Source organism: Polypterus senegalus, chromosome 7 (assembly GCF_016835505.1).
Source record: "Polypterus senegalus isolate Bchr_013 chromosome 7, ASM1683550v1, whole genome shotgun sequence".
Taxonomy (NCBI): Eukaryota; Metazoa; Chordata; class Cladistia; order Polypteriformes; family Polypteridae; genus Polypterus; species Polypterus senegalus.
The window spans coordinates 21,267,978-21,288,091 of record NC_053160.1 but is presented as its reverse complement, the minus strand read 5'-3'; the positions used below and the strand labels follow the sequence as shown (position 1 = coordinate 21,288,091).

At 38.7% G+C, this 20,114-nt stretch overlaps 1 protein-coding gene across 3 annotated transcripts in view; it reads right to left on the bottom strand.

The window, feature by feature from the left end:
- The window catches only part of fancg (FA complementation group G), a 52,129-nt gene that overhangs the window by 20,171 nt on the left and 11,844 nt on the right, over positions 1-20,114 (bottom strand). The window contains exons 4-8 of one of the 3 annotated variants that reach the window (XM_039758333.1): positions 17,418-17,611; positions 13,367-13,523; positions 4,516-4,646; positions 4,210-4,356; positions 559-719 (exon numbers count right to left, since the gene is read on the bottom strand). In XM_039758333.1, coding sequence (XP_039614267.1) covers positions 559-719; positions 4,210-4,356; positions 4,516-4,646; positions 13,367-13,523; positions 17,418-17,611 — 790 coding nt within the window. Of the gene's footprint in view, positions 1-558; positions 720-4,209; positions 4,357-4,515; positions 4,647-13,366; positions 13,524-17,417; positions 18,039-20,114 lie in introns of those variants that run through there. The other 2 variants (XM_039758334.1, XM_039758335.1) reach the window with 2 other exon arrangements.

The following is a 20,114-nucleotide window of genomic DNA, read 5'->3' as shown; positions in this document are numbered from 1 at the left end:
AGTCTTTGCTTTAAAGCATCACAGACATATGAAACATGTTTTCTTTTGATTGGATCAATACTGTATATAGCTTATTGCTTATGTTTTGACATTTGTTAACTAAAAAAGAAAAGAAATTTAATTTATACACTGCTTATGTTTCTTCTGCAATTGATAAGTCTGAATAGTCACTTGCACTTTTCTCATAACGCAAAATATCATTTTGTACATTTTGCAAGATACAGTACTTCTTTTTTTTTTTAAAATAAAATCTGTCTCTTTACTTCAGTCAGTAAAAACCACCTTACAACTACTTCCTATAGGACCTTTGTTTATTAATAGAAGATGATTTTATAATACCATAATTTAAAAAAATAACACTTTTGGAATAACCCATGGATAACATCTGACTCTACAGAAAACATTGGTACATGAACTCTAACAGCCCTTAGAAGTGATTACAATTCAAGGTCATTTAGTGACCATTCAAACATTTGTTTTTGAACTTTAAACATTACACTCTTTATAAAATAGAACTGCCCATCAACTGAAATTTATTTAAAAGATCAATAAGCCTACCTTCCAGACTCTAGGCTTCTCTGAGCCAAGCAATATTTTACAGAGGTTATGCATGGTTTCTTGAACATCTTTATCAGGGCAGGGTTACGTAGTAGCTTATCTGGATAAATCAACTTCAAGTCATCAAAAATTAAGTCCCGTTTTTCAGGAACAGACACTGCCTGAAAAAGTGACAAATGTAGTGACATTAAATAACTGTATTCACTCCATTTTAATTTTATTGCAACCCAAGCAAAAGTCTTCCACAACACCTTACGCAAGAGTATTATGACCAGCAGCAGAAAATGAACACAGCCAATACAAATGCATAGATATAATTAAAATACCTAGCCAAATAGTTTCCACCTTATCCATGACCTTTTCCTGAAGATTTTCTATAATACTGTCTTTACATTTGCAGTTTCACAAAAAAAGAGTAATGACTTAGAAATTAAGAAGGCATGGGAACTAAAAACTTTTGCAAATGTCCTGAGATAATTTACTAAGGTCTAATACTCCAAAGTCCAGCCAGGATGGAGTGGCGGGGTACTAACCTTTCTCTCTTTGCTTCTTACAGAAGAAAAGACGCACCGCCGCCATGAGCCTACCTCCTACAGTTACCTGCAGTACGCTACTTCCGCCCTTCCTCTGTCCACTACCCATGATGTCATCGATCCCATCATCCACCACGGCTCCTACCCAGCATTCCTCCACTTCCGGCCCCTCCTACATAAATACTCCTCCGACGCCATTTTTGAACTGTCAAAAGCTTACTGAATGTTTTCATGTATTTTGACCTTGAAAATTCATATTTACTGTGGATTATTTTTCAGTATACGGGGCCGGAAACCCCAAATCTTTATGCCTGTTTGTGCTTTCTTTACAATATATATATATATATATATATATATATATATATATATATATATATATATATACACATACACACACACTGCTCAAAAGAATTAAAGGAACACTTTTTAATCAGAGTATAGCATAAAGTCAATGAAACTTATGGGATATTAATCTGGTCAGTTAAGTAGCAGAGGGGGTTGTTAATCAGTTTCAGCTGCTGTGGTGTTAATGAAATTAACAACAGATGCACTAGAGGGGCAACAATGAGATGACCCCCAAAACAGGAATGGTTTAACAGGTGGAGGCCACTGACATTTTCCCTCCTCATCTTTTCTGACTGTTTCTTCACTAGTTTTGCATTTGGCTACAGTCAGTGTCACTACTGGTAGCATGAGGCGATACCTGGACCCTACAGAGGTTGCACAGGTAGTCCAACTTCTCCAGGATGGCACATCAATACGTGTCATTGCCAGAAGGTTTGCTGTGTCTCCCTGCACAGTCTCAAGGGCATGGAGGAGATTCTAGGAGACAAGCAGTTACTCTAGGAGAGCTGGAGAGGGCCATAGAAGGTCCATAACCCATCAGCAGGACCAGTATCTGCTCCTTTGGGCAAGGAGGAACAGGATGAGCACTGCCAGAGCCCTACAAAATGACCTCCAGCAGGCCACTGGTGTGAATGTCTCTGACCAAACAACCAGAAAGACTTCATGAGGGTGACCCAAGGGCCCCATGTCCTCTAATGGGCCCTGAGCTCACTGCCCAGCAGCATGCAGCTCGATTGGCATTCGCCATAGAATACCAGAATTGGCAGATGCACCACTGGTGCCCTGTGCTTTTTACAGATGAGAGCAGGTTCACCCTGAGCACGTGACAGAAGTGAAAGGGTCTGGAGAAGCCATGGAGAACATTATGCTGCCTGTAACATCATTCAGCATGAGCAGTTTGGTGGTGGGTTAATGATTGTCTGGGGAGGCATATCCATGGAGGGTCACACAGACCGCTACAGGCTTGACAAAGCACCTTGGCTGCCATTAGGTATCAGGATGAAATCCTTGGACCCATTGTCAGACCCTATGCTGGTACAGTGGCTCCTGGTGCACGACAATTCCTGGCCTCATGTGGTGAGAGTATGCAGGCAGTTCCTGGAGGATGAAGGAATTGATACCATTGACTGGCCACCACACTTTCCTGACCTAAATCCAACAGAACACCTCTGGGACATTATGTTTTGGTCCATCCAATGCCACCAGGTTGCACCTCAGACTGTCCAGGAGGTCAGTGATGCCCTGGTCAAGATCTGGGAGGAGATCCCCCACAACACCATCTGTCATCTCATTGGAAGCATGCACCGATGTTGTCAAGCATGTATACAAGAACACAGGGGCCATACAAATGCTGCGTACAATTTTGAGTTGCTGCAATTAAATTTTAGCAAAATGGACTAGCCTGCCACAATTTTTTCACTCTGATTTTTGGGGCATCTTTGAATTCAGGGCTCTGTAGGTTGATCATTTTCATTTCCATCAAACGATGTGGCATCCTTTCGTTCCTAACACATTACCCAGTCTATATCAGTATAGATATCCAGGAGGATTTCTTTTTCCCATTGAGATCTGATGTGTTTTCAAAGTGTTCCTTTATATTTTTGAGCATATATATTATATATATATATATATATATATATATATATATATATATATATATATATATATATATATATATATATTGTGGCCGGGACGCACAGGAGGACCGGAGGAGAGCTTGTGCCTCCTCCAGACCGCGAGGGGGCGTCCGCCCTGGTTATGTTGGGGGCCTCGGGTAAAGGGCTAGGAAGCCCAGCTCTGTAAGGACCTGTGGCCACCGCCAGGCGGCACCCCGGTGCCTGAATATCCCTGTAGGCCAGCACTTTCGCCACACCAGGAAGTGCTGGGGGGAAGACGACAGGGGACACCCGGATGGCTACCGGGTGCGCAGCTGGCACTTCCGCCACACTGGGGCGTGTCTGCAGAGGAGTGCCGGGAAGCAGCTGGAGCCCATCCGGGTTCCTATTTAAGGGGCCGCCTCCCTTCAGTCGATGGCGGAAGTTGGGTGGAAGTGGACAGAGCTGGAGAGAGGACTGGAGGCGGCCAGGAGGAGAAAGGCACAAGGACTGTGAGGCCTGGACATTTGGGGGATCGGGGTTGTCAGTGCACACAGATTACTTTGTAAATATTAGTATAATAAACAGTGTGTGGTGGAGTCAACGATGTCCGTCTGTCTGTGTCCGGGATCAAGTCCACAATATATATATATACATACACATATACACACACACACGTACACGTACACATTGATTGTTTCTGCTGCAATCATTGGCATTCTTTACATCAAACCTGCAGTTTTTTGGCTTTTAATGATACTAATTACAGACATCAGAAACATTATCAATTCCTAATAGCATTGTTAATGAGGGCTCCTCATTTTTTTTTCATTACTTGAAAAGCACCAAGAACTGGCATTTTAAGTTCAAATAAAAGGTTAAGCAAAAAGGAGATATGTGCCACTATAAATATCTGTATCCAAATCTGTATACAAATAATTCAAACAAAATTATAAAGGGAATAACTTGTTTCTGATGTGCTGTTCACAAAAGAACACTATATTTAAGCAGATCAGAATAGCCATTACACTTTTGCTTTATAAGTATTTAAGTTCTTTTAATGTTCTTTCAGACATTTTAGGGAAACTTTTACAGAAAATACAAAAATAGTGAAAATTATTCCAATCCTTCAAAGAAGTGTAATAAAACTGACATTTATTATGAAAGATATTACTTACACGGCAAAGCAGATGAAGAGTTTCAAATTCTGCATCAGCCATTCCAAGCTGTCTATACACCAGAGAGCTCTGATAAAGAGCATAGAGACAACTAAAATCTGCCTCTAGAGCTCTTCTGAAAGACTGAAGGGCAGTCTGAGGTTTACCCTGGGGAAAAAGAAGATCATACAAAGAGTAAATGCCTCTTTTTACAATAATACAAAAAATTGTATTTATCATGTTACAAAAACAAAGTCATTTGCCAGTTTGACAGAACTGATTTTTTTACACATATATTTTAATTGTAAACCTGGGAATCTTACTCACCAGATTCTGAAAGCAGACACCAGATAAGGTAAATATCTTGGATTGCATCTTCATGCTTAATGATAGTGATGTTGCCTCCTTGAAGATCTGAGCAGCCTCCAAATATTTCCCAGAAGCCAATATTTCCATCCCTGATAACAACATAGTTCTTATGAAATAACATTATCTTAATATAAATGCAAACATTTCAGCATAACAAATCAGCTGGTTCTTCTTAGGCATATCTATGCTTTTTAGGGAAAGAAGTATTATAATGATCAGTCTCTGTCAATTATTTATGCTGCAAGCTGAGGAGTTATTTCAACATCTGGGGCCTCATGTATAACGCCGTGCGTAGAACTCGCACTATAACATGGCGTAAGCACAAAAGCCGAAATGTGTTTACGCACAGAAAAATCCAGATGCAGGAATCTGTGCGTACTCCAACTTCCACGTTCTTCCGCTACATAAATCCCGATCAGCGTGAAAACTAACGCTCGTGCACGCGCATTATGTAACGCCCCAAATCCTCCCAGAATTACGCCTATTTGAATATGCAAATCAATATAAATCGCCCTTAAGCGCAGCCTTCTGTGAAAAGACAATGGGAAAAGCACAGGGAAAATATAAGAATTTCAGCGAATACCAAGTGGAGGCAAATGAAAAACATACTATTTGTTCAAATAAATCGTGGTATAATCAACAAAAGGAAGTTGATCGAGTGACATAGCGTGTTGGAGAAACTTGAAAGCTCACATTCACAAATCGCACAGTGCCGGAAATAAAAAAGAAGTCACATATCAAAGTCGCCGTGAAAAGCCGAGTTGTAAGCCCACTGTCTGAGTGTCATATGAAAGCTTATTAGGGTACAGAGAAAAAAGGCACACAGTGAGGAAAAAGCACGAAATGTCAACTTCAATCTCGACATTTCCACTTTAATCACGTAGTTTATTTTGTCATTAAAGTAGAACATCATAAACTTCATCTTAAAATCGTTTAATTAACCAGTTTCTCAAATCACATCGTAATTAAAGTAGCACGTTAAATGCTTTGTTTTGTATTTGATCTTCTATGTGCTCTGTGTGTGTGAATCACTACTTGCTTTTAAACCGGCTCTCTTCCTCCAACTGGACACAGAATCAATTACATTTGTAATATTACAGTTCTCTGAATAACTAAAATACTGAGATGTATACGTGATATCATTTTCATGATGATAGGAGTTAAAGCACGTTATTAAACATGTGTTTCACTTGATGAAATAATTTATTGCAGCAGTACAATCGGGCGGCTCTAGGCTTGTGGTGGCACTGGGCAGAGGAAGAATCGGTGGCTCCTTCGCCCGCCACCAGTAAGGTAGCTTATGCACAGTGGATGGCTACGTCCGTTGCGGACACTGCATAGCCGCCTCATGCTCATGACACAAGCATTTAACTTTTGCAGAAATTTGTTGCTGTGTTTTTAGCTGTGTTGTTATTTTCTCTTTCTGTTTTATATTCAATATATATTGGCGTAGCCGTCACTGCAGTCAGTGCTTTTCTTTCCACAAGTAACCGATCGCCATACAATCAGCTCTGTAATAGACGTTAAGCCATCTGTAAGCTTAGCGCCGATTCTTCAAAACGTTTAAAGAACATTGAAATATCTTCGAAGTACATGTTTAATTATTCTATCCTTAACGACACTCCCAGTGAAGAATATAGATTATTTAAATGAAGTTAAAGTTTTATCTGTATAATTTAATAAACATATTTTGCTGAATTTCACCTTATAAATGATATCGTTTCTGTTTCTGAACCGCGAGGTCCGTACAGGAAAGGCTTTAAAACATTTTGCAGTGGCTGAGACAGCGTGTCCTTGAAGCTGTATACCGATAATTCCCTTTCCGATCAGCTGCTGCTGTGATTCACACTCAGATACAGTGATATAAATACTCTGAGTGGTGCAGTGAGAGAAATATTGAAAAAGATGATCCGCTGTGGCAACTCAAGAGGAGAAGTAGTGAGAGTAACAACGCTAAAGCAGTTCCCTGGACCATTATATTGTTACGAGTTAATTACAATCAGATGCATTACACTAATAAACAATATGCGGTTAGTTTCGGTGTATTTATAAAGCCGCGTCAGGAAAATAAGGTGTAACCACACAGGAACAGTAGCACTGCTTTGACGCTGGGTGCCGCCAGTCTGCAAAACCGAGCAGAGAACTTGCGTACAACAAGGTATGAGGTACCGTGGAAAAGTGCGTGGATTTACGCCAAGTGTAGGTTTTATACATTGCGATTTGAACGTGGAAAAGTTCTTACGCAACGTTTCTGTGCGTACGCACCGTTTATACATTAGGGCCCCTGGTCCTTCAATTTTCAGTTTCATTTTAAGAAGAAAAGCAATCAAGAAAAAACATTCTTTATGATCAAAAAGTGTATGAAAGACGTTCCAAGAGAACACAAAGAAACTAGCCTTCGATTCAGAGAATGCCTTTAAGTCATAAAATCGAATCCAAATTCATCAGAATCTACAACTGTACACTTCCTCAACTCTATGACCTCTATTAACTGGTGGGGATCTTCTGTGTGACACTACAGCCTAAGATACTGTGCAAGAATTGCAGTATTTTCCCAAAATAATATGAATTTAAGATTTCTGATTGTCAGTCATTCAGTAATTTTCCAACCCGCTATATCGCACAGGGTCACGGGGGTCTGCTGGAGCCAATCCCAGCCAACACAGGGTGCAAGGTAGCAACTCCCAGCCCACCGCAGGACACACACACACACACCCATCCACACAACCACACACAGAAACACTAGGGACAATATAGGATCGCCAATGCACCTAACCTGCATGTGTTTGGACTGTGGGAGGAAACCAGAGCACCAAGAGGAAACCCACGCAGATACGGGGAGAACATGCAAACTCCACACAGGGAGGACCCGGGAAGAGAACCCAGGTCTCCTTACTGCAAGGCAGCAGCTCTACCACTGTGCCACCCATTTCTGATTGTTCAGTGTGAAAAAGACAGAATTAAAGCAAGCTGAGAGACAATACAAAACATTCAATATCTGTGTACTATACTAAACATTATAAAAACTGCATCAAAGCTCTACTTGTACTTTGCAGGAGAAATCATCATATAATTTCATTCACTAAACAAGCTTGTTCATGTACTAGGGGTGTCAGATTGAATTTCACTAGATTAAAAACCAATTCAATGTATTAAAACAATCACATTGGGAGGAAAAAAAGAGATAATCAAATGCATAAGAATAATGGTCTGCTTTATCTCATGCTAAATTCATTACACATTACTCGAGGAATGCTGTAAAAAATGTTGTGGAATTTTGTAGATCTAGAACTTAAGACCTCTTTGCTGATATTAAGAGTTATCTGGTCCTAGCTTTTAAAACAAATGCCCTGTGTTCCATGCAAGAAAACCAATGTAAAAAGGAAACACTTTTAAAAAGGCTTAAGATTAGCCTCACTTGTTATTCCTGTATACTGGTACTGTGAGTGCTGTGCAGAGTGGAGGCAGAATTTCTGCGTCTTTCCCAGTTGATTCTGGGGTTGTCAGGGGTGTGTTTTTGGACTAGGTATTGGGCAAGGTCGTGGGGTCCAGTGGCTGTGGAGTATCTGTTGACAAAGAAAGATTCACTAATCTTGAATTTGCTGATGATGCTGTGATCATCACAGAGTGAATTGAGGTTCTGATTGAGGCTCTTGAGAGACTGAGCGAGGAGTCTGGGTGTCTGGGCTTGCGAGTGTCCTGATAAAAACCAAGATCCAGGCCTTTAATGACCTCTTAGGAACGGCCATCAGCAGTGTGTCTGTCTGCGGAGAGAGAGTGTCAACATCGTCGAGATGCTTACTTACCTTGGCAGTGACGTTCATGTTTCTAAGGACTCTTCCTATGAAGTCAGTAGATGAATTGGGAGAGCATGGAGGTCAAGAGGTCACTGAAAAGGGGTGTGTGGTACTACCGATACCTCTGTAAAAGTACAAAGGTCCAAGTCTTTAGAGTCCTGGTGTTTCCTATCTTGCTATATGGTTGCAAGGCATGAAAGCTATCCGGTGACTTGGAATGAGGACTGGACTCCTTTGGTACTATGTCTCTTCACAGAATCCTTGGGTACCACTGGTTTGACTTTGTGTCGAATGAGCAGTGGCTCATGGAGTCCTGTATGAGGCACATTACCCGCATTGTGAGGGAGCATCAGTTACGGCACTATGGCCATGTAGCATGATTTCCCCAACCCTGAGGGTGATCTGGCTCGCATTGTTGAGGACCAGAGTGGCTGGACCATGGCCAAGTGGATGCCCATGTGACACCAGGCTACAGCAGATAGAGGGTCATTTCCAGAGGGTGGGAGCTGTTTCGTCAAGCGATGGATGTGGCAACAAGCAGTACCAGTGCATGCTCCCTAAACTGACCAGTTATTCTTTAACTGCCTGCCTCTGACACATCAAAAAGTATAAAGTTGGAATTCATATGAACAATCCATCTTCTATGATCTATAATTTATTGTCTGTTTATCATTTACCAATGGAAGAAAGTACTGTGGAACCTCGGTTTGTGAATAACTTGGTTTACAAGTGTTTTGCAAGACGAGATAAAGTTTTTAATAAATTCTGACTTGATAAACAAGCGACGTTTTGCAATACGAGTAGTATGTATACGCTTGGTCTGAGGAGCGTCAGGTAATCACAACTGAGCTGATGGTTCTTCGCACTCTCTCTCTCGCTGCGGAATTGTGGGCAATCGTCTCCTATTCTCCGTCTGAGTCAGCGTGCCTCACTCATATAGTCAACATCTGCACAAGCGTATACTGTTTACTACAGCATTGTGACTGTGTGTGCTATGATGCGTGTGTCCCCGTCTTGCACCACCAGCTTTATTCAGCTTGAAACAGCAACAGCGCGGTTATTTATTGTTGCAGGATCTGCCACTTTCCTATAAAACAAACACAGCAGTCAGGCAGGGTCGTGACCAAGTAGTACTGTGCCCTGCGCATTTAGAATGTTCCTTGTATCACCCACTGATGGCAGGCGCTTATAGCATATCCGCGATCTTTCTGGATTCGCGTTTTACAGCAAACTGCTACAGCGCTGGGAGACTGCGATTGCTTTGGGACGTTCTTCCGCATGTCGTCCCGTTGGGTGGAATCCCACAAGAATTTAGAAACTCACACCAGCCATGATTCTTTTCAAAGTAAAAGTGCAGATTAATTTGTTTTATGTATTTTTACTTTATATTTTGTATTAATCATTTTTATATGAATAGTTTTGGGTTGTGGAACAAATCATCTGAGTTCCCATTATTTCTTATGGGGAAATTCACTTTGATATACGAGTGCTTTGGATTGTGAGCACGTTTCCGGAACGAATTATGCTCGCAAACCGAGGTTCCACTGTATAATACTAAGCTTCTTGTGCTACAATTTTGTTGTCTACCATTTATTAACTTTGTAATCGTTGCTTTGGATAAATTGTTGCTTTGTATAATTCCTTTGGATAAAGAGGTCTACTAAATACATTTTGAGAAAGTACTCACTAATCATTACAATATGGCATTTAGTACATTACATTGTTTCACTTGTAAAACACATAGAACACAAAGTGCCTCAGAGAAGAGAAACTGGCAGTGGTATTATGCCTTCTGGCAGCACAGAGAAGTATATAGTAGCTAGGAATAAGATTAATGATTGTGGATAATGTGTCTGAGCAATACATTTTTCCAGGGTTTCTTATATTCATTACGTGTTACAAGAGGCAGTGTGCCCTTTTATACTTTGTTGGGTTGGATCCTTTATAATAGCAGAGAATTTGAGACTGACCTTTGAAAAGGGGTGTATATTCAAGTGGCACATTTCACATTCAGCTAAAAGCTGTGGCTTTCATAAACATATTTAAAGTAAATGTTCAAGAATTATAAACTACTAATGCTTTAATTGCACTCCAAAAGCAAAAGGTAAAATGTAAATATATAAAAGGGGAAGGAGAAGTGATACATGAGAGGATTTTTTTTTTTTGCTCCATTTTCAAAAATGTATATGGGGCGTTCGTCTATACTGGGCACACACAATATTCAACATGTTAATCTGACAACCCTACCAGGATCTTTTATGAATTTTGAGAAATTGTTGATTTAAAATTTTACTGCAAATATTTACAAACAAATCTGCAGTTTTAGAACATTAATACTTTTGAGCACAGTCTGAAAATAACATACAATAAATAGCTATGATAGGCAAAACAGTTATGTATTTCTTTGTGTATAATTAAAGATTTTAGGCTAGGTTCAGAATAAATTACCTTGGAATAAAGAACAATTGATCAAATACTTTGAGATTGCATTTTGCACTGTATAAGCCACTTCAACAAATACAAATATCAGTAATTAGACAATTCTATGAAATGTTTGTATAATGAAATACACAAATATTCTCTGTATTATAAAGTAACCACACTCTTAAGCATTAAATACTTCCCAAATAAATATTCCCAAAATAAACACATATCAGAACTGTAATCAAACAGATTAACACTCTTTATTCCTGAAATAACAGCAGCAATCACAATCTAAATATAACAGTGAAGCTACAGACTCTGTGGCACAAGATTCACTGCTAATTAATAAAAGAAACTGAAATCTTTAGATAATGACACACTAAGCAATCTTTCATAAGATTATAGATGCAAGAGGAAGAAAAATAAAATACAAAATTCTTTGTGTGATATTTCGACTGCAAAATACAGCAGGTAAATGCTTTTCTCAAAAGGTGCGTTTGCCTTTGTATTATGTAATACTGTATTTTTTCTGCTAAAAATGCTATACCCTTCATCAGTGTTTAAGCACATTACAACAATGTACTTTGTACTTCTTTTGGTTTATTTTATTTATTCTATCTTATTCAAGCAGACTGATTTTTTTTATTCATGCATTTTTATTACTCTTTAATATTGTTTTTTTTGTATATAAATAAAGAGTGGTGCAGAAAAAAGACAGGAGGAGAACTGGTCATCTACATGAATGAGGAATGGTGTAAAAGGGTGCATATTACAGTTTAAACTACAGTTTGTAATTTAAACATAAAAATTTTGGCTGTTGGAATTTGTCCATATTATTTGCCTAGGGAGTAGACTCACACCTGGTGGCATGGATTGTGGACTATCTTACAGACAGACCTCAATATGTGCGTCTTGGGAACTGCAGGTCTGACATTGTGTTCAGCAATACAGGGCGCCGCAGGGGACTGTACTTTCTCCGGTCCTGTTCAATCTATATACATCAGACTTCCAATATGACTCGGAGTCCTGCCACGTGCAAACGTTCGCTGATGACACTGCTATTGTGGGCTGCATCAGGAGTGGGCAGGAGGAGGAGTACAGAAAGTTAATCAAAGACTTTGTTAAATGGTGCGACTCAAACCACTTACACCTTAACACCAGCAAGACCAAGGAGCTGGTGGTGGATTTTAGGAGGCCTAGGCCCCTCATGGACCCTGTGATCATCAGAGGTGACTGTGTGCAAGGGGGTGCAAACCTTTAAATATCTGGGAGTGTAGATGGATGACAAATTGGACTGGACTGCCAATACTGATGCTCTATGTAAGAAAGGTCAGAGCAGACTATACTTTCTGAGAAGGTTGGCATCCCTCAACATCTGCAGTAAGATGCTGCAGATGTTCTACCAGGCGGTTGTGGCGAGTGCCCTCTTCTACACGGTGGTTTACTGGGGTGGCAGCATAAAGATGAAAGACACCTCACGGCTGGACAAAATTGCTAAGAAGGCAGGCTCTATTGTAGGAGTAAAGTTGGACAGTTTAACATCTGTGGCAGAGCGACGGGCATTAAGCAAACTCGTGTCAATCATGAATAATCCACTGCATCCACTTAACAGTGTCATCTCCAGACTGAGGAGTAGCTTCAGTGACAGACTTTTGTCACTGTCCTGCTCCACTGACAGACTGAGGAGATCGTTCCTCCCCCACACTATGCGACTCTTCAATTCCACACGGGGGAGTAAATGCTAACATTAATTTTATTTTAATTTTTTTCATTTTTATTACTATTTAATTTAATATTGTTTCTTTGTATCAGTATACTGCTGCTGGATTATGTGAATTTCCCCTTGGGATTAATAAAGTATCTATCTATCAATCTATCTATCTAGGGAGATAAACTACATCATCTTTATTAATGCTTATATTCCTCCCTCTGCAAATGGGGTCCTGGCAACGGACATGATTTATTCGGTCACCAGCACTTTAATGATGATTCATTCCGATCCTGCAGTTATAATATATGGTGACTTCAACCATGTGACTTTGGAATAAATGATGACTAATTTCTATCAGTTGAGGAAATAAGCAGCTGGACTTGCTGTACTCAAATGCTAAAGATGCCTTTAATTCTAATCTATTTGTCCCTTGGCAAATCTGACCACAACCTGATTCATCTTATTCCCAGCTAGTTTGCCGATAATTCGCAAACACTTCCGTTATTTCTCTGAACTCAAGGCGAAGTAAACACCGAGAAGTTCACTCATCACAATTATTCATCATCTTAAGAGCAAAAAAAACAAAAAGCCACCACACACTTCCAATTCTTACTTAATATACATACTGTAGCTCTAATGTCTACTAATGCATGGACTCTGCTAGCATTCCAGCTTTACTACCTGAATAAAGGAATATCATGATGACACCACTTAAGTAATAATGCCTTACAATTGTTTGCATATAACCTGGATAACAAATGGTATGGTTTGACTAAACATGCTTTAAAAGGTATAATATAGTTGAAGAATACTGTATATAAAAACAAATAGAAAAAAAATACAGTCTTGAATTCCACAAAAAAGAGAAATACATTACCATGAGCAAGTACAATACAACTATACAGTTGATCTTTTAACTCTCCTGCACTCATAACATGTAGAAGCAAAGGGTTGGAATCAGCCGAGAAGCTTATTTTTTGCATAAACTTCAAAATATCACCCGAGGACCGTTCTGATGTTGAACTGGGCCATCCCTATATTAAAAAAAAAACATAACACAGTACGTTTCTTACTATAATAGTGTGAAGAAAACTATACAAATATACATAAAGTCTAGGTAGACTTGATATTTTTATGGGTGGTTTTTTATTTAAAGCATGCCATAAGATCTCTGCAGTACTGAAAATTATTGTATTGCACATTTTATGGTGGTTTGGCAATTTAAGAAAACAATTAGTGATCAGTGTAGTGGATCTGCAGAAGCTTAGGGAAATTAGTTTTATGTCCTATCCTTGCAAAGCTCCCAAATTTGATTAAACAGGTTAATAGATGGATGAATACATAGATAAAAAATATATGGCTTTAAAATAGGTTCATAAAATATACAAATGTTACGATTCAGGCAAAACATATTTTTGCTCTTAATACATTTTGTGTTAAGGTACCTTTTATATTTTGGAAGGTTTTGTAAATTAGAGAATCTCCCTTTATGGCCATTTTATGAGTTACTGTCTCTAGGAAATTAGTATTGGTATGGGTTTGATTTACAATGATGCCATTTTGTTTATGCATTGGCACGAACATTTTGAGTAGCTGTTGTAGGACATAAATCCTGGCTGTTACACCATACCTCCCAATGAAGTCATGTTACATCACCATAATGATGCTTTAAAAGCAAGCAGTGCATAGTCACTGACATCTGGGAATGTTCTTAAGAGTTTCCAGTGTGTTTGCCTCTTCTAGTGATCTTTGTTTTAAACAACTATTGAACCTAAAAATTATATGTTTTCATATGTCACGTAACCCATGTACTTTGTAGTGGTGGCTGAGAAAAAAATTTTAATTTCATATTTTCATGCCGAATTGAGAGAAAGAAGTTTATAACAGATTAGGTGCTGTACAACAGCAAATGATTTGAAAAAAGTTAATGGGAGCAAAAAAAGAAAAAAAACTCACGTAACTAGTGATAATCAAATAATCCACATGTCAGTTATCCAGTTGAATGTTAAAAACATGCATTCAACCGTCTTTAGGATCCCCATTTATGTGTACTGTACACTGATCATTCCAGAAGTTAATTATTTATTAATATTTTAGCAAAAGAGCATGCATTTTGCAAGTTTTAATCATTCGACTGGATAAAAGACATGAATTAAGTGATACAAGCAATGTAAGATTTATTTTCATGGGCGTCTTTCACATCATTTGCCAATGCAGAGCACTGGTCACTGTTGACGTCTGATATGCTTCTCTCCATCCTGCAGGAAATAAAAATGACATTCTTTAATGGGCCACTACAAAGTAAATGGGGGTCAAGAAACATACAAAAATATATATATGATGTTTTTGAGTGTACCATTACATGAAGAATTATAGCAAGACATTTTTGACTACAAATTTTAATTAGCATTTTTGTATTGGTGCCTGATTGTCTTGATCATCTGGTTTTATCTATTTCTATGTTCAAGGTTACAACCCATCTCCTGATCACTTTTTCAGAGTTTCCTTTTATATCAGGGAAGTTTAGGTTAAAAAAAAAAAATACAGAAGGAGGGCTTTATCTATGCTGCAAACCAGTTGAACCACTAGCTCTTTTTTCTGGCATTTATTTTTTCCTGCTTGTTTGCCTCTGTGGCAGTACAATTAGGAAAAGAAATTTCTATTACTTGCCGAGAGATAATGACCACAGAGAATGTAGCAAAAATGTTAATTATACATGACGAGTTTAGCATTGCTATCTGCTTTCGTTTTACCTTTTATTGTGTACATAGTTGCAGTTATGCCAATTTTGAGTCAGCATTTTGTATGCTATTATTTAAATTAATCAACCTACAGTGGTGCCTGACTATGACAATATTATAATATAATTTTAGAAGAATGTATCAATGTACACATTTACAGGGCAATAAATAACTCTTTACTATTTTTACATGTAATTCATTTTATAATTCATCCGAATTAGGGCCCGATATGAAGTAGTCCCTCTTCTTTATATTAATTAAGTCTTCAAAAAGGTTAAACAGAGGCCTGGACAATATATTTTTGAAAAACAGCCTCTGAAAAACCTCTGGACCATTTCTCATTGAAAAAAGATTTTTCCAATTTTAGGCAGGTTAGGATTTATCTACCCGAGTAAAATAAGACCATAACTAAACAATGTAGGATATGCTATCAAAATTGACATACATTATGGAGTAGCTGTAAATAAAAACTTTCTGACAAAAACAAAACAAATGCAATATTTTTCCTTCATATGATCTCAGTGTGTTGCATTCCCATTTTGACACTGCTCAAAATTCACATCTTGTCCCAGATATATTTTTGAAAAATTCAGAATAATTTTAGTGTGTGATGTATAAAATTTTAATTTATTACTCCATTGTTCACGCAAAATGATGAATTCTGCATCTTGTCAGTGGCTGTATTTAAGCATATGTCAATTATTATTTGGATTCTATTCATTATCTTAGATTCTAACTGGGAAGTCCCACTCCCAGTGTTGTTTTAGATAATTTAAGGCTGTGGTTCTCAAACTCAGTCCTGAGGACCCAATGTGGCTGCAGGATTTTGTTCTATAACTTCTGTTTGTAATTGATCTCCTAGCCCAATTAAGAAATCTGTTATTTCCCAGTTTCTGTGTTTTGAGGTCAATGTAGAAATTACAAAGCGAAGTATGACAAGTTTTTATCAAAATGAAACAAACTTGCATGAATGTTACATTAAGACAATTAAGTGGGTACTTTTAACTTGATTTTTAAGAGTTCCACCGTACTTAGGATTTTCATTCTGCTTTTCCAGGTATCCATCTTATTCAATTTATTATTTAAAAATAAGCATATTAGTGGGACTGCTGCTGCAATAGTTGCAGCTTTTCAACATTCCATGTCATTTGCCTGGGTGCCTGCTCTGCGTGTAGTAACTGTCATTATTAGAATATAATTAGAGAGCAAAATACAAAAAAGGGGGGAAACTTAATAGGAAAGCAACAAAAGATTTAAAGCTCACACTGCTGTGCTCTTCTAAATCTGGAACAGGAGAAGGAAAAAGACAAGTTAATTAAATGACATCAATTAGCGGTAAAATAATTCACCAGTTGTGAAACTGGCTGGAACAAACACCTGAAGCCACACATAGTTCCTAGGATTGTGTTCAGAATTGCTGTAAACATTTAAAAATAACTTTTTATACACAGACACGGATTACAATGAAAGAGGTTATAGGTGTGGACCCTCTCCCTTAATTCCCCTTAATTTGAACCTGTGTGTATCAACTTGTGTGTAAATTATCAGCCCCAACATTCAAGGGTAAGTAACCTTGTGATCAGACCGATTTATGGTTATTTCAGTTATCATTGTGATTTTAAAAAGGGCACACACAGTTAGGCGATAATAAATTACTTTGCCTGAGCACATTTCATAATTAAAAAGCTTTCTGCATGATTACTTATATTTTCCAAACAATGGTCAATATTTCACAAATTTTGCTAGGGTATGTGAATTTATGAGCACAAAACTGAATGTATTCCCATATACATACACATATTGCTGAATAATGTGCACTGCGTAATTGCCTTGAGCATAGGAAAGGCACTATACAAATAAAATGTATTATTATTATCTAATTATAACTAAAAAAAATGGGTCGAGACGTGAACTTCTCAGAAGACACTTTGACATCCCACAAGAGACACTTTAATGTACTGCGAGACAAAGCAGTGAGACAAAAGGACAGCTGCTATACAAGCTTTTAAATGATCGACGTGCAGTGCGACAAGCAGAACACGCAGATCGGCAGCAGCAAGCCAGCAGCTGACCCGTCTGCATCTCCTTAGCGTGTGTTTAGCCCTCCCCCTTTCACAACGCTAGAGCAGGGGGCTTTGCCCCCTTGTTATTACATAAGACAAACAATCAAAGCCCTGAAGCTCTTACCTCATACTTACTAAGAACACGGAAATAATCCAGGATTTTCTCCAGCTGGCAATCCAGCAGCCACACAGCCCACTGCAGACAGGCAAGTTGATGAAGTGAAGTGATGCAGCTATTATCATAGAATACTGGAAGTGCAGTGCACCACAGGCCAAGGATGTCAGAATTTCTTGAATAACCTCCTGAAGCTTCCACAACTAGAAAATATGACACATTCTACTTTAATGGAATAGTTTGGTGGTTGTGGTTGGAAGCATGCACAGATACAGGACACTGCTGCACCCAACAAAGGATGAACCACCCAGAATGGGACCCAAGTGCAGCCGTACAACAGATGACACCTCATCACCATACTAGAACTGTGTGAGATTTTTATTATTATTATTATTTTTTTTTTAAACAGTGGCTGGAGTGCCAATCCTGCCACCAACTAATAGTTTGGAGCAGTGAGTCAATGTCAGAATTCTACTTATGTATATTTACATTAAAAGTACATTAAAAGATCTATTGCATGAAATGAAACATGGAATAGATAAAATATAACTCATGTTAAAGTTGTATCCTGCGGTGAGCTGGTGCCCTGCAAGGGGTTTGTTTCCGGCCTTGCGCCCTGTGTTGGCTGGGATTGGCTCCAGCAGACCCCCGTGACCCTGTAGTTAGGATATAGCAAGTTGGATAATGGATGGATGGATAAAGTTGTATCTTGCAAAACAAAATACAAATCAATGTTAACAGAAATACTTTAGAAGCCTGTTAAAGAAGTGTCAGTTAACCCTTTTGGCCCTGACATCCTATTACTAGTACATATACATGCAGCCGTCTTTGTAAAGTCCAGGTATGTTTGCAGCTGTTGGAACTGGGTGTGCTACTATTAGCACAAACTGGAGAGATTGGCATAGAGTCCGCAAAACACAGAAGTAAAAAAAGTAGTACTGTATACACAACAATGAGATACAACAAAGTGAGGCCCCTCGTAAAGAGACAGAGCATCACTTTGTCAGTAACCGAGTCCCTCGTGAGATGAAAGTATTAGAAGATGGGATCTGCTACGGACCCCTTAGCTCTTATCCAAAGGCCCAATGCCCCAGGAATGAAACAGCAGTGTTAACAGTTAAAACTGGTCCATGGACATTCTTTTATCCCTTACACTTTTAAGATATGGTTCCACTTAGAGAAGCATTTAGGTTCTACTCCCAGATGGTGCTTATATACTCCAATTTTTCATAATGAAACTTTAAGTATCAGAGGATGACCATTCTCCTTTCCACCTTGGACTCTTTTTAGGTATTAATATGTCACATGATGTCTTTGATGATTGAAGACTTTCCAGACACTAATATCTTGGTTCACCATCCCGTATATATTAAGGATCATGAAACAAACTCTTCGAGGAAACCATCTACTTCATTTACTATCACCATGGAAACTTACCAGAAACTACAATCAAGAACCATTAGGCACATAAATACAATAGTTACTTTCCTACTGCTGTCTCTAGTTGTAACAATCTCTCCCTGATCTCCACACAGTTCTCTCCTACCTAAATTATGTTTACTTTATTGAGACTACTCTAAACATTACTGTGCATGAGTGCAATTCTGTACTTTCATATTGTTTTATATATCATGTTTTGTGCAATATACTAACATTTACTACTAAATGTTACTACTAAGTGTATATAATGCTTTTATCATATACTAGACATTAAGCCCGTTACAATAACGGGCGCTAACAACATCTGGAAAACTTCTAACTCTTGATAATGCAATATAAAACTGACCGTGGCTGAATACTGGTTCTGGCAAGTAAATGCCAACCTTTTCGAAGGTTTGCTCTTCTGAGTCTCTCTCTTTTAGTGTTTTTCTGACAATCACTTTCTTTTTCTTCAATCGTATTTTTCTTTGTCTTTCAGCGTTTCTTTTGTTGATGTTTACTTGTTGAGCTGACCGTTCTTCCAGGAGATGTTGCTTATATAGGATTTGATTGTCTGTGTCTTTTGTCCTACTTGACATGTCCTTTTTTTGGGTGGCATGTTGTTAGTAGATACGTCCGTAATATTTTCTCCGACAGTAATACTGGCTGTATGTTGCTGTAATATGCATCCTTTAATATGTCTTTAATTTTCTCTCGCAATAATACTGGTTTGTATTTCCATAAAATGCCTGTAATTTTCTCTGACAGTAATACTGGCTTTGATGTCCGTAATATGACTAATTTTCTGTCACAACAGTGGGCAATCAGCAGAGTGTCCCCAGCAACTGATGTAATGTGTGGCGTGCTGCTTATAATCGTCCCTGTCGCATCTCCCCAGCAAATACTGTGCAGTTCCCCAGCAAGTATTTTAATCTGTGGGGGCATGCAACTGATTATTTTGTGTGGCTTCTCCCCAACAACGGATTTTATGTGCGCTGCCGTGGCTACCCAATCAGCACTCTCCCCAGCAATGGTGTCCTTTATATCTTATCATGCGTGGCCGTTCACTGTGTGCGTCCACGTGCCGAGCGCATGGGAGGGGCATGGTACAATGTGCGGCGCGGCTCGCGCATGCACACTTCACCAGAAGACACACACACACGGACACTTGGACGCACACAGGGGTTTTATTAAAGAGGATTGTACATTGTGATGTTAATTGTATTTACTTTTGTCACCCATGGATGCAACACTAAGGAAAACCCCTAGCAGCTATGTTGTCTAGAA